This window comes from Centruroides sculpturatus, unplaced genomic scaffold (assembly GCF_000671375.1).
Source record: "Centruroides sculpturatus isolate CEXI.00-Female unplaced genomic scaffold, Cexi_2.0 scaffold18, whole genome shotgun sequence".
In the NCBI taxonomy this organism is placed as follows: Eukaryota; Metazoa; Arthropoda; class Arachnida; order Scorpiones; family Buthidae; genus Centruroides; species Centruroides sculpturatus.
In genome coordinates, this window is record NW_019384302.1 from 839,205 (window position 1) to 855,495 (window position 16,291).

Below are 16,291 nucleotides of genomic sequence, written 5' to 3' on the forward strand. Positions count from 1 at the left end.
TGATAGGAAAGTTAGTGCAATTTTTTTCTTCCTTGTCCTATCAGTTTTCATTAAAATAAATCTGACCAAAAGCACAAAATAATTTGAAAATTTCAATATTCTAAAATCCATGGGCAAATTTGAGATGATGTGTGCTTGCTTGAATAAAAAAAAAAGTAGAATAACAAAGTTTACACTTAATTGTGAAATTTTGTATGGAGGATATCTGAAACCATGTTGGAGCGAAATCGGAAGTCATGTTGTACAGGGGGATATCTGTATTTGAATCATATGATTGTTTTAAAAAGAGATTAAGTTATTGTTATCAAACTTCAAAATTTTTAAATTTCTAAATAAGATGAAATTAAGTAAAACTTCAAAGTTATATTTTAAAAAGTTGTTCTATTTGAATTATTGATAGAAAAAAGCTTTCTCTAGAATTCAGATTGTTCAATTTTTCAACTTACTGTTTTTCTGTTCCTTATATTTTGTATATAAAATATCATCTGATAAAGAAGAATGTAAATCTGAACACAAACAATATAAGAAATTAGCAGATTTTTATTGAATTTAGTTTTATATGTTATTTATATTTAAATACATGCAAATGGAAGATGTTTGATATTATTTTAAATAAAATTTATTTTTTAATTTTTAGGAATCTTTGATGGGTACAGGAGAAAGTTGTGAGGTCACTGAATGTATTACAGAAAATCCATCTGTAGATATGGAAGAATCATTAGGAAAGCAGAAATCATCAGAATATCCTACTGATTTAAGTGATACTACTGAATCTGAGATGGATGGACTGGATGGTAATTTTACTTTTATGAAGCTTTTATTTTGTTTTTTAAATATCTAAGTAATTTCATATCAAATGAATGAAGATGAGTTGTACTTAAATTGCTTAAAATTAGAAGCAACGATGATGTAATCTATTCTATTTATCATCAGTTTATAACCAAATTTACAAATAAGTTTATTTTGTTCCAGATTGATATAGTGTATAACTTTTACAAATAGACAAAATTTACCAAAATATACATAAAAATTTATAGTTTTTTTTACCAGAAATATTACTGGAAATATAAAAGTCTATTATCATATTAAAAGTCTAGTTTAGTATGTTATAACTATTATTAAGGAGCAGAACTTAGTTAAAAAAAAAATATTTTCTCCCAGGTTTCCCTTGTTGAAATTATAACAGGAGTTGGAGTCATGTAAAGCAATAGCAGTTAAGTTACTTAAATATACTTTTTCATTTACTGAATTAACAGGAGTTACTTCAGTAAATAAAAAAGTAAATAAATAAACAACTCCTGTTACTTTGGAAAATATAAAAGCATATTTAACTAATTTAAGTCTAAAAAGCATATCTTATTATTTTCGTAGATTTTGTGCATATTTTATATTTTATATGTTGATAGCATGATAGATTGCAATAACTGATTGCTGATGAATCATTGCTGTTGTGTCTTGTGTAGCTAATTAATTAAAATTACAATGAGTAAGTAATGTATATAGATGTATTTATTATTTTTTTACTTTTTATTTATTTAGACATACTGGGAAAACCCATGACGTGGGGAATACATACAACAATACAAACTACAGTAATATTATACTACATGAATTAATACAGAGAACAAAAAAAAAAAAAACAGAATATACATAAATAAAATACAAATTATACAATACCAATACTAAGCAAAAATATTTTAAACAAAATATCAACATAAAACATAAAATTTGTTGGGAGAACTATCCAAACAATAAAAAACAAATTACATAAAAAATTGACTACATCCACTTATAAGACAAAAAAAAATAAGTTAATTATCACGTCAAACAGCAGATAGTCTCCCAAAATTTCTTAGCCACGAACACACATTTAAAGGAAAAACTAACACCATCTCTAGGCAAAATCGAATGCTCCAATATGCAAAATAAATCAGAATATATGTCACTCTACTCAAATGACCACAATAAGCTCCAAAAATTTTTCAAATGAAATAGTATAAACATAAAAAATACTTTCACAAAGTTTTCCTAAACTAGTACACCTAGCTATCACGTGAAACACATCCAATAACTGATCACCTTGGCAATGTATGCAAATATTTCTGCAATAATTCTATAAGATAAAAAGAAGAAGTTAATTATCATGTCAAACAGCAGATAGTCTCCCCTATATAGATGTATTGTGTTTATATTTATTATTAATTTTGAAATATTTGATCTCTTTTTACATCAAAATAACCAACCACATTTATCAATGAAAATGGGACCAAAAATTTGTTTGTTTGTTCATTTGTTAAGTTATGGCAATGTAACACTTGGGCAATCTGCCTAGGGGAGATGCCTTTTGGGAAGTCTTTTTAAGAGTATCTGGCCCCTATTCATATGTTACAGATGTGCAAGAAACCTGGAAAACTCCATGTGGCCAGCCCATCCTGGTGAGGCGCGAACCCACGACCGAACTCCAATGTTCAGGGAACAGAACTACTTGGCCACTGGTGGGCCACCAAAAATTTGAATCTGCATTTTAGATCAATTGGTCAATAATAAATAAAACTTCTATAAACTAATTTTAATGCTTAAGTATGTGAAATTAATTCTTTACTATTGGGATTACAAACTAATACTTTATATTAAATATTTCTTTAAACTCAGCAATTTTGCCTTTGTAAATGTGTGGAAACACTCAGCAATTCAGTGATACAGAAACAGAAATCTTAACTTTATTTTATCTGTTTGGTTGCATACATTGTTAAATGCGTTTTGGGCCAATTTTTCATTTTATAGCCCTCTTCTGTAACTGTAAAATTATTTAAAATATATGTGAAAACAAAATTGTTTAGATTGTATAAATATAATAAAAGTTCCTTACATTGTATTGCAGCAATCATATATTTAAATACATAACAAAATATGAACACAAATACATTAAAAAGTGAATGATAATGAATAGCAACTCCTTAACCCTTCGGGGAACGCCCCTTTCAGGATCTCACGAGAGGGCGCATCGCGGCAATTGCACCGCATATGTAATATTACTTGATTTAAGTCAATAATTAATTATCGTTTTGAAAATATGATTCAGATATACCAGAAAACTATTTTTACGGCATTTTAATGAACAAATTGTTTATAAAATATTTAGATAATAAAAATAGTCACTATATATTCATGAGATGTTCACTTTCACACATGGCACATATAATCACCATATTCCGATTCTTCTTGCAAATATTTCTACTCATTTCTGACAAATTGATTTTTTCCTATTGTTTTTGAGTATGCCACAAATAAAACAAATTCTAGGTTTTTGCCGCTACTTTGGATTGCTCTTTGTTTCCCTTATATTTTTGAAAAATATAAACTAATATAAATTTAAAAATTTATAGAAACTTACAATAGTGTTAATTTAATATATTTATTTAATAAACTTGCAAATATTGACTTACTTTATTAAAAAAATTAAACACATATATATAAACGTATACTGATATTTTAGTTACATGACAGGGCGCATAGCGGCAGTTACAACGCAAATTAGGTACGACTTGATTCAAAGTCCAGTAACAGCTAAACGGTTAGCATAACTGACCCGATTTCAAAGATAAATTGTAACTTGTAATATGAAGAGAGAATACTATGACGTATTTCCACAATAATTAAGTACAACATCAAACAAACGAATTTATTATTATTTTGCGGTAATTTGCCGCGAGGGCGCCCACCGAAGGGTTAAACCAAAAATGATTTGGACTGACTTAACAAATTGTCACTCTTTAAACCAAACATTACATTATAACATTATTGTACAAATTCAGTTTAATACATTTCTAGAATTACAGTAGAGCATCGATTATCCGACTCAATTGGGAACACAGGTTGGTCGGATAACTGAAAAAATCGGATAACCGAAGAGAAGGAAAAAAATACATTATTAGTATAGTATATTAGGATATTAGTATATCCCATGTAATTAGTTTATTAGTATATCTCTATTAACCGACTTTGCGTTGAATGTTCATCTATGCTTAGCCTAACAAATATTTTTAAAATAATAATCGTCGCTATTGTATCGTTAAAAATTATTTTAAAATTATTTTATTGCTCGTGAAACAAACAACCACTCATAATTAGAAAATTGAGTCTCGTTTAAATACTGGTCTCCCTTCTAAGGTTGAGTCATTGATGCCAGCTAAAACACGCAAAAATTTAACAAAAATAATATTAAAGTAGCCAAGATATAGCCAAATATTGTAGTGCCACATCACTAGCGGACATTTGAAATTTGCCGACTAGAATGGTAGGTTAACCAATGTGACGGTTAATCGGGGGTCAGATAATCGATGCTCTACTATACATCCAATCACTGGAAGGAAATGCCCATTCCATTTCTTGGTAATTTGCATTCCTTCACTAGTATTTAAAGTATTTTCTTCACATAAAATTTTTAAATTTCTAAATATTCTTTAAACTTTCACGATGTAAGAATTTTTTATATAATTTTTATCTATCATACATCCTGTCTGTATTGTATATATGATAAATACCATGGTGATTGTTTCTATTTAAGACTTATAGTGGCTTCATACTCTTTTAATCTTTTATCTAAAGTTCTACCTGTTTCTCCTATATAATAATATGGGAACTGACATGTAAATTTTAATCTATAAACTATGATGGCTTTGTTTGTTTTTTCTTTTTTATTTTTGTGCTGTTATTTTTAAGAACTGTATATTTTAATTTATTGCATAATGTAGGGGTAATACATATATTAGATTTGCATATTTTATTTGAACATTTTTCAAAAATACTTTTAATTTAAGGAAATTTCATATAGATTATTATATTTTTTACATCATATCTGTAAAGAAGAAAGTGATTATATCATTTTTTATATATTAAATTTGGGTAGTTATTTAATACATACTTTTTATTAACTTTTATTATTTCTTGCATTATGCATTATGGCTTCTTTTAATTTTGTATCTGGGTCCCAGGGTGGCAACTTAACATTCTTAAGGTCAACCAACGTCGACTGGTGGGGCTGGAGATTAACAGTGACAAAAATGGCAGCCTGCCTCATGGCAGTTACATTGTCCTAGGCTTTGCAAATAAAATTCTTAGATTATTCTAGATGGAACATGATTATGAAATGTAAATTCAACATAAAAGATGAATTGAATGATGCATAGTAGTCAACTTCATAGAAGGTAGATTAGCACCACTTTATCATATGAAAAGGATTACATTGAAGAAGTGGTGGTCATCTTTACATATTACTTAATTAAGGATTTATAGTGTGGCCCAGCAGGCATCTTGTCAGGAGTCCAAATTTTGAAGGTCTTGGAGGTTGGGTCATCGAGACCAGGCGGTGTTGGGTGTACTCACTTGAGTGATGCTAGAGGTCTGCGGCATGTAGGTTGGTCACCCACCTTACCCGTCTTGAAACATGGACCGAGGACTCTAACATGTTGGGTCATGAGTCATAGCCTTGAGAGCTTCAATGTGGGTTTGTTGCAGGACCTTAGTTTTTCAGTGAACAAAGCCTCCCAGATAAAAATGATTTGGCAGTCCATACATAGTGCCAAAATGGTGGTGTCAGTGTTATATATGTCAAAATTCTTAGATCTACCAACAGTTGGATGTTCAAGTTTACTCTTCTTTTTTATTGGTAGGTTTTTGGAGAAACTCAATAATTGGCACTAACTTGTAAGTAATGAACTGAATGGTTAGAATTATGTTTTTGTTTCATCATGGTGTAATGGTAAAATAAAAACAGAGATTGGCACTAAAAGTTGGTAGATAGAACTGCAGTTAATATTGACAAAACTATTTTATTTTAAAAAAAATTTATTTAAATATTTAGCATAAGTGTTTAAATTTATTAATGTTAAAAGAATAATGCAGATTATTGTTTCTGTTTGAGAATAGAAGCTTAACACTGTAATAGAATGATCTAATGTTAGAGTATGGAGGATCACTGGCAAGCATTTCAATCTTGCCTTTACTGATGAGCAGTAAATAATCTGCAGTGACACTTAACTTGCACCCAGTTTAAAGTTTATTTTAAAACACAGATAACATGTGTGTTGTTTGCAGAAAATTATGGTAAGATAGTATTTCTCAACTTTTTAAGCCCAAGAACTAGTAAAATGTTTGAAAAAATTCAATTTGCTATATAAGTTTTTTTAAACTTATGTAGATATTACCAACATTTGGGACATACTGTGCCATTTATAGCATAATAAAGATAAAAGCATGTTTTTAATATGTATGGAAATTGTTAATTATAAATTGGAAGTAAACTACTAAAAGTGAATTATCATTAAACAAACTTTTAATCTTTATTAATATAAAGTCTGCTTGTGGATCATTTGCCCCATTATCTTGGACCACAGGTTGAGAAATGATGTGGTAATATATTTTTTACTTTTCTATTTAAATAAGAAAATGCACACAATTAATTATACAGTGGGTGATCAGTTAATGAACATAATCCGTTCCAAGACTTTGTTTGCTATCTGAATTGTTCGTTAATCGATTATTGATTTACCATAGGTTTTTATGGGAATTTGATTAATTCGTTCTGGAGACCCCAAAAAATAAAAAATATGCACTTTCTTATTATATTTATTTATATGTAATAATAAAAATACATATATACACAGTCTTGCATTTTTATCAGTCATGTTGTTTTTCCATTTGTGGGGGTTAAAGAATCTGTCTAATGTCGATTGCTTTTCTCTCTTCTTCAGGATTTTTCAGAAGTAATTAATAGCATTGTAATTGTAGAGATTCCCAAGCCTATTAACCTCAACCTGGTTTGGATGCCATTCTAAGACTGTTGTTCTGACATCCTCCCTCTTGTTCAAAAGATGTTTAAGAGCAGATATTGGCATTAATACTCTTTTTCAGAAGAAAATGTATTTTGCTGCGTTTCTTGGTATTCTTCTGTTGTCAGATTCGTCTCAGATTCCATTATGAGCTCTTCAATGTTCTTTATTTCTCAGGTGTGATTTTTGTTACTTTTTAGCTGCTTGAGTCTTCTTGATTATACATATCTTTCTTAGATAAGATTGAACTCTGGCCTACTGTATACCTGTTCAAGCCTTACAGCCCAGCAACATCAAACATCTTCTGCCTGGGCACTCTCAATCTTTGCTATTATACTCTCACCTTTCGAAAATAAAAACCAACGCAAAACTTAATGAATTCCCACCTGACAGTCTCGCGAATACTATAAACGAATTGTTTCTGTTAGAAAAATAAAAGGCTGGAATTACAAGGAAGAGCTTAAAAGTTCGGAGGAATACTATCTGATCAGTATATATCAGGTTAAGCGTCAACGTTGGCATCTCCCGCGCTCCGAAAAGTTTCGAATTGTTGTCTGAAGACAAGAGAAGACCAATCGATATTCGTTATTTTATGTCACTACTTCTGTGTTTGTTCTGTGAGGTGTTCATTGTCTGAACATAAAAATCTTTCGCAAAAGTGTTCATTATTCTAACTGTTCATTAACCGATCACCCACTGTATTATTGATTGCAAAAACTTAATTTGTCAGAAAATTTGATTTTTATTCAATTGACACTGAAATTTAATTAGATTTGTATGAATTTAACATGATTCCACAATTAAAAACTCATAAAATGAAGATTTGTTGACAACCAATTATCAGTTAAAATGATTAAAACTGTTTTATATGTAAGTTAAATAATTTTGTTGAAATATTGCCCAAAATATTGTTAATTGAAATTGTTTTTAATCAAATTAGAATATATTAAATCCATTTCATATAAGAATGATTTAGTTTTGTGTATTAATTGATTTTTTGTTTTCTGTAGCTGGAGAAATTCACTGTACGGGTCATAATCACGAAGGGAAAGAAATTATGGATTCTGTGTTTCCTATACCTGTTGATCAGTTATTTACACTATTATTTACGGGTTCAAAGTTTTACCATGATCTGTTAGAATCAAGGAAGACTTATGGTAAATTTTTAAAGCCAATTCTAGTTTTATTGTAAACATGTTGATATTCTTCTTTATCAATGGAAGTGTGTGTGAAGGAGTGATTTCACATACACTTTCACTGGACACCAAAAAAGTTTTTGTTCATTATCAAAAACTCAGGAATTTTATATATTTACTTTTGTTATATTTAATTCCCATATAGGAATCACCATTTTTTACTCTTGCATTCTAGACAATACATTTCCGGCGACCAACCTTCCTTTCTAGGCTACTAGCCGCCAAAAAGTTTAAAAAAGTCCTATTAAAAACAAAAAGATATCCAATTAAAAACACAAAGATTTTCTAAAATCAGAACTGGTGTTATACGAACATCTTTCTTGTTACCATCTGTACTTTCTAGCGGGTGTTTTGGCCTTTTATCCACAGAGAAGAGAGCTCTGGAAAATGTAGATTAAAAAGGTTACCCCTGGTGGCAATATTTTATAGTCATAATTCGTAATTGTTTTGTTTGAAAATAAAAAGAACCATTGGACAAAAAAATTACGAATTATGACTGTGAAATATCATCACCAGGGGGAACCTTTTTAATCTACATTTTCCAGCGCTCTCTTCTCTGTGGATAAAAGGCTGAAACATCCCCGAGAAAGTACAGATGATAACAAGAAAGACGTTCATATAACACCAGTTCTGATTTTAGAAAATCTTTGTGTTTTTAATTGGATATCTTTTTGTGTTTTTAAAAGGACTTTTTTAAACTTCTTGGCGGCTAGTAGCCTAGAAAGGAAGATCGGTCGCCAGAAATGTACTGTAGTAACGCAAAAGTAAAAAATGATGATCCCTATATGGGCGAACTTGTCTTCAAATATTGCAATCAAAAGATTGTAGATGGTGCTGTTTTCTGTCATGGTAACCTGCAGTAAGATGTAATTAACAGACCACAGAAAAAGTTAGTTTTTGATTGTTTTGAGTATTATATGAATGAATTATTATATTATGTTTATAACAATGTTGTCATATTTTTAGAAATAATGTCAAGGCATTATATGCCTAAAGTGGGCAAGATAATACGCTGTTTGTAGTAAACAAACAATACAAGTCACAGTTGAAGCTGCCAAATGTTGTAGAATGTCACAAGGAAGTAGTTCTTACTTCAATGTTGCAAGCAAGGACAACTTTACAAAATAAAATTAGTGGAAACCGTCCTTTGAAACAAGGATGTCAGACAGTTTCAACCACAAAAAAGGAGAAACTCATTAGTTACTGTCTGCTTATGACATCAGAATTTGGATTTTCCATTACAATAACTGAATTATTTGGAATTGTTTGGAACATAAAGGAACAAAAATATGTCAGCTTAGAGATAATTTACCTGGATATGATTTTATAAAAAAATTTTTACAATGCAATAAGGAGCTACCTATATGAACATCTGTTAATATCATGGCAGAAAGCGGTACAACTTCTACTGAAATTACAGAAGAGTTTCACAAAAATTTCACACATATATTGGATGGTATTGAACCAGATTGCATTATTAACATGGATGATCTAATAGGATTCAAAATTTCCAAGAAAAATATTGAGAGACTCTAATATTGTAATACTCTGAGAAATATTGTAGACTAAAAGTACCATAGTTACCACAGTGATACTCAACAATTCTTATTGGAATGGCCTACTAAGGAAGATATATACTACTATGAAAATAGAAATATAATTCAGGTTATACAAGAACCAAAAACTCTTAACAAGTGAGGGATATTTTCAATCTCTGAAATGAAAAAAGTGTTGGTAAAAAAATGCCAATCTCTTATTTTAAATATTCATAATTTTGTAATAAAAATTTTTCATATACAATTTTTAAAAATTTGTATATGTGATAAATTTTGATAAAAATGCCATCTTTATGATAAAAATATTTTTGTTAATGTTACGAGAAAAATAATTTCAGTAATATCTTTGTGATCAAAATGTCTGTAATAATTATTTTGATACTATTTGTAATATTATATTTTGAATAATAAGAATTTTTAAATTTTGTTTTATATAGTTTTTAATGGTTTATAAAGTTTTAAATTTGAAAAGAATAATGTAAATAAATATTAAGCTTTAAAAATGTGTTTTTATGGTTATATTCAACTCATAGAAGGTGAAATGTAGCATAAAATGCACTTTCAAAGTCAGGACATATTCACCCTATCATAAAGGTGACTGTGGCCACCACATAATTTTTAAGAAAATGAGTTGAGTGATTTAAAAATTAAAACTTTTCTATCACAAATGTAAGATACTGATGAGTTGCTATTATTATTATTTAAACTATATTAATTGTAATTTCATGTGTATTAATTTTAATTCTGTTTTCTTTAAAAAATTGGCCAAAGTTGTCCCATTTTATGGTAGTTAATTTGATTATTTAAAATGATATGTGAACATTACATTTTTTCAGATATAATGGAAAGTTTATGGCAGTTGTGTCCGGATGTTGGTCACAAAATGAGGCAAGTTACATATACTCTTACTTTAAATCATTCAATGGCCAAAAGTGCTCAAACTACAGAAACACAGGTAATATTTTTGATTTAAATATTTTATCATTATTAATTCTTGTGTTACATGATGCTCAATTAATGTAAATCTGTTTTGTAGCGTTTGCTGAAACAAAGTAAACCAGGTCACATGTATATAATAGACTGTGATGTTGTGAATACTGGTATACCATATAGTGATACTTTTAGTGTTAAATCTTTTTATTGTCTCACACGTGTTTCAAATCGTCACTCGCGTCTCCGTGTTCATGGTTATGTCCACTACAAAAAATCTGTTTGGGGTTTAGTGAAATGTATGTATATTATTTGTTAAATTTTTTTATATATGTTTTTTGTTATAAATATTAAAATTTTATTTATTTTAGCCCTTATAGAAAAAAGTGCAATGCAAGGATTAAGTGATTTCTGTACAGATTTAGGTAAGTAAAATTCTGTAAACTTTAAACATAAAAAACTTTCACTATGTTTAATTTATAAAGCAATTTTCATACATATAAAAATATTTTTATATTAAATGAGAAATGTTATTTTGAAGCGAACCATCTAAATATATAATGGTGCAGTCTGTGAAAAGGTGCTTTAAGTTGTAAAGTTAGAAAAGTAAATTTCTTTGCAGAGCAAAAATATGTGATCAGTGCCAAAATTATCAATTTTTAAGTTTCAATGCAAGATGTTTCTAGTAACGTTTGGCAACATTTTAAGCTATAAATGCCTTCTGTTTATTATCTTGTTTTTCTATGTCTGATTATTTCATATAGTGTCACACTGGCTAGCCCTGGCTATTATACAGTGCTTCGTTTACAAACATATTATTTGGTTATACTCATGTACCAGTAATTGTTTGTATTATCAAAATCTGTTAGTGAGTTTGTTAATTATTTGAGAATTTTAAGGTGATTAGTTTCCAAAAATGAAAAGGACTTATTTATGTGAAATAACATTTCTTATTACTATTGTTATATGTAACGCAATAATATTTATGTATCTAAACATATCTAAACAGAATAATAAGTTCAGGTAGTGATGAATTTTTCAACTGTGTTATAATTTAATCATTAACTGCATTAATCAGGTATCTCTTGATTAATGCAGTTAATTAATCCCTCGATCCTACTTTGTATATCAGAAATCACATTAATCAAAATATAGTATCTATGTTAAGTAAAGACTGCTGGTAAAGCCATGTAAATTAAAACTTATGCTGCATGTATAAAGGGATTGCAGCAATTAATTTTGTGCATTAATCAAATCCCACATTAAGCAAGGGATACCTGTAATCTTATAGGATCTTTATCAAGTGAAACATTGTTAAATACACAGTGCTAGATATATGCAAAACACAAAAATAAATGAATTTCTGGATTATCTGAAAGACTAGGGTTTCATCAACTTCAGTTAATTGAGTTTCCACTGTAAATTAATTACTAAAAGAGAAAACACAAGATGTAAAAAATTAATATTAAAAATTAAGTTAGATTCATTGTAAAAATTTCAAAAAATCAGAATTATTATTAAAATTCTGTTGGTAAGATTTGATGATAAACTGATTTGGTATAGTTAACAGAATTTTATGAATTTGAATTCTCTGTATTTTGTTAATATATTCAAAGCTAGTGTTTAGGATTAATTGCCTAGATTACTATAATTTGTGAAGAAACTATTTGGTATTTAATATAAAGATTTATATTTTCAGAGACTGCATTACACAAGGAAATAGAACGATCAAGTCAACAGCCAGTAAAAAAACATCCTAGAAGACGTAAACGTATGAAAGTAGATGCTACAAAAACAGAAGCACATGCTGATGTCCCACATAAACTGCAACAACAAGCTTCCATTCACAAAATAGGTATTGTTTAAGGTTAACTTTTAGATAATTTGAATCTGTACATCAGTATTTTAGATAAAGGATAACTTAAAATACTTGAAAATTAAAATGAAATATTTAATTTTAACAAGAAATAAAAATAAAACTCTAGTTGTAGTGTTAAAGTGCAAACTTTTCTGAAGTTGTTAGATTCATATATATATATGCTTATAAAAGCTGCAACTTTATACACAGAATTGTTTATTTACACAGAAGAATCATAATCTATACAGAATTTACAAGTGATGATTTTGAATTTAGCTTGAACAAAACTATTCATAGAGAAGTCAGGGAAAGGGCATGGGAATCTGATGTTGACTGCTTTAGCTGTAGGGATGTTAGCTCTTGGAGTATATCACCATTTTGTTTCTTGACTAGAGTAGACTAAAATCAATGGTAGTCACTAGTAAATGACAACCAATGATCAATTTTAGTTAAAATATGAAACTATTCTTTAAGAAGAAAGATTATTTATTACAACTTTCAATGAAATTTTGGAGTTCCTTCTGAACTCCAAAACCTTCATCCTAACTTCCCTCAAGCGTTATGCTTCTGTATAGGATATACTTAAAAGAATATTTACTTATTCTTTTTCAGTTCCAGAATTGTTTTCTCCTGGAATGGTATATACATTATGTTCAAGAATAAATGGAACATTAAGTCTGCTTAATTTAAAGTTTGTTCAGGTTTTGTTTTAAGGCTTTTCTGATGAGCTATCTTCTAGTGCCATTGAGAACTCCAAGGTTTTTTTGGAAAAAAAATAAAAAAACATGTATTTTCTCTCTCATTTTAAATTGCACTCCTATGAATTTATATCATCAATGGAAAGCACTCTTCAAGACCTTTCTAATAGTATCAAAAATGTTTTGCTACGATTAAGATAACCATAGATCTCACACTTTAAAATAATTAAATCATCACTTAGTCTTAACACATATTACCATCACCAAACAACTATTATTTTACTTCATAATTTTTCTAAACATGATTTTCCATCACTAAATAATAAATACAAATTTATTTCTTTATTTTTTTTTAACTTATTCTATCATTGAAAACCATGTTGTTGTAATTGTCTATTATTGATTCATTAATGATGAATTTTGATAAATATGACTAAACCTTTGCAAGTTAACAGTTTTTAAGAAATATGTACAAGTATTTGCAATCTTTATGTATTATTGATTATCCTATATTTTGTTTTCCCAGCTGTTATAGGAATATAACATAGGGAAAGTATGATGTATGGTCAGTGGTATTGACCTTCCTTGGCTCTTTTTGCATTTACTGATGTTTAGACATTCAAAGACCCAAAAATGTAAAAATTACTTTTACCAAAAAAGAATTTGTGTATACATAGGGCCATCTGTTTTTCATTATATCCCAGGACTGAGTGAACTTTTGAAACTGCATGAAAATTTCTATATATGGGGCATTGATGATGAGAAATTTTGATGGTTGGAAGAAATAAGGGGGTCATATGTTGTATCTTGAGTTGGGTCAGACTTAATAAAAATTTTACTCATTATTGACATTTACAATTTTTTTATAAAATCAACTCTACGCTTAAAATTAAACAATTGCCTTTTCATAATAATTATTACAACATAAAAATATTTTTTATAAAATCTCATAACATACAATTTTAACCTTGTGTTGTCCTAACCTAATCTTTAAAAAACACCATGACATTGGTGTTTTTTAAACTTATATATTTTTTAAATAGAGAAATTTCTTATAATTTAACAAACTTACTTCTCTTAAACTTTTGTTTGTATTTAAATTTTATATTGTAGTATATTGAAAATTATTCAACTTTAATTGTCCTGTTAACTTCTCGTTTGAGTACTGGGAAAGTTGACAAAGAGTCCTTGTCAACTTTTCTGTTACAAAATTAATACTAGAATTTGTGTACCAAGAATAATTTTTTAATATTGATGTATATTTCTAGATGAAAAGCAGTAAATGTGTAATTTTAGTAGTAAAATTTAGATTTAAAGTAATATAAAGTTTTCTATTAGCAATTTTTGTAGTCATTATCATCACAGAAAAAAATTTTACTCCAGTTTAACTACTGAATTTTTATCATTTGTAGCTTCAAGTATATCTGGCCTTGATATAGGTATGCTAAGTTCTACACCAGATTTTGTTGTCAGAGTTATACTAATTACGTAAGTATGGCATTTGTGATTTATTTAAAAATGTATTGACTAATATACATACATATGTACATATATACTGTGTATTTAATATTTACTTTTTTTTATTTTTAGGCTAGTAGTTTTAGTACTTTTAAATGTTCTCTTGTTCTATAAATTATGGTCATTAGAAGATCAGAGCATTGCTCTTTCAAATAGCAATGCCGAATGGTTAGACCTTCCAGTTGATAAGTAAGCATTTGTTCTTTTTAAATTAAGCAGCTATGTCCTATATTTTAAAAGACTTTCTTGAATTTTAATAGTCAGACACCACTGAAGCAGCAAGATTTCATTAAATTACTTCGTCAGCAAGATGCAATTCATAGGGCGGAAACAAAGAGATGGCAAGATGCTCTGGGAGAAATAATTAAATTAATACATCTTGTAAGACATAAAATTTTATTTATATCTTATTTACGATTTGTTGTTTATATCAATAAAAAGTGTGACGACTTAATTATTTACAGATTGAAGATTCTCTGTCCGATTTAAAGAGTAGCATCGATACTTATAGTTCTGCGGCAACTTTCAAGGCTTTTCTCAGCGTGGATAACAATCACAATTCGGAATCTGCCGTAGTCGATTCGGAAAAGGAAAGCGAATGATCGATATCAAACGTCGGAAAAACAAAAATGTCTATAGCATGAAAATTAGTACAAGTGGGTTAATTTAAAATGATCTCTGTTTTCATAATCAAATATAAAATGACACCAAATGAAAGTACAATTTATTTCAATAAAACATTTATTACTGCTGCTAATTATTAAAAATTAGTAACTTCACATATATATGTATCATATATATATATTCTTGGTGCAGCTTCAACAGAATGTATTATTTATGTTTTCAGAGATTTTTTTATTTTATAGAATGGCACCAAAACATAAAGCATTTATTATAACATTTACAATCTAACTTGTTGCTCTGTTATAGATTCTGCATAACAGAATTTAAATTACAATATGATAAAGCAACACTAAAAAATTTTTTAACTCAAAATTTGAAATTTATAAGGAAACATTACATATAAAGTATTTGGCTGAAACAAATAAATATGTAATTGATGCTATGACAGTGTATTTTGTTATTTATAAAAATGGAATTGTTAGTTGCTTCAAGTGTTCATATTGTAGTTCTAGGAGATTTTTTTAAAGTCTGAAGAGCAGCATAATGGACCATGCATTCTGTGCATGCATTAATGCAAATCAGAATAATCACTATCTTATATAATGAATATATTTCTGTACTAAAATTTTATTACATGCTCATGATAAAACTTGCCAAAATTTTAATATTTGCAATTTTTATTTATTTACTCAGAGATCTATCTACCTTCTCACTGTTGTTATTTGCACAAAAAGAAAGCACTGTATTTACTTTCATTTTAAGGCATATTTTTTTTTTTTGTTTTAATTTCAATTCTAATTGAAAAAACAATGATTGGTACTTTTTCTGGGTTATTTGTTTTACAATTTTTTTTTGTACCAAACAGTTAAATGAATGGAATGTTATATTTATTTGATTCTCTTTATCCGTTCGTTTGACGGTTGATGTTGAAAAAATCAAAAATTACAACTTTCACAAACCAAAGATTTATATTTTTTGTCAACAGACGATATCTTTGTTTTACAAGATTACTTTCATTTTGTATATATCTATATATATATATATATATCAATCAGTAGTTTAATTGAAAATCATGTCACTG

At 28.4% G+C, this 16,291-nt stretch overlaps 1 protein-coding gene across 6 annotated transcripts in view; it reads left to right on the forward strand.

Annotated features, from left to right (window-relative positions):
* The window catches only part of LOC111615078 (GRAM domain-containing protein 1B-like), a 117,963-nt gene extending 102,609 nt beyond the window's left edge, over positions 1-15,354 (forward strand). For all 6 annotated transcript variants that reach the window (XM_023356501.1, XM_023356812.1, XM_023356693.1 and 3 more), the window contains exons 8-17: positions 638-794; positions 7,841-7,987; positions 10,419-10,537; positions 10,619-10,811; positions 10,884-10,937; positions 12,212-12,367; positions 14,481-14,556; positions 14,659-14,775; positions 14,847-14,967; positions 15,051-15,354. In XM_023356501.1, the coding sequence (XP_023212269.1) occupies positions 638-794; positions 7,841-7,987; positions 10,419-10,537; positions 10,619-10,811; positions 10,884-10,937; positions 12,212-12,367; positions 14,481-14,556; positions 14,659-14,775; positions 14,847-14,967; positions 15,051-15,188 (1,278 nt within the window). In that variant the 3' untranslated portion in view covers positions 15,189-15,354. The remainder of the gene's footprint in view (positions 1-637; positions 795-7,840; positions 7,988-10,418; positions 10,538-10,618; positions 10,812-10,883; positions 10,938-12,211; positions 12,368-14,480; positions 14,557-14,658; positions 14,776-14,846; positions 14,968-15,050) is intronic.
* The last annotated feature ends 937 nt before the right edge of the window (positions 15,355-16,291 follow it).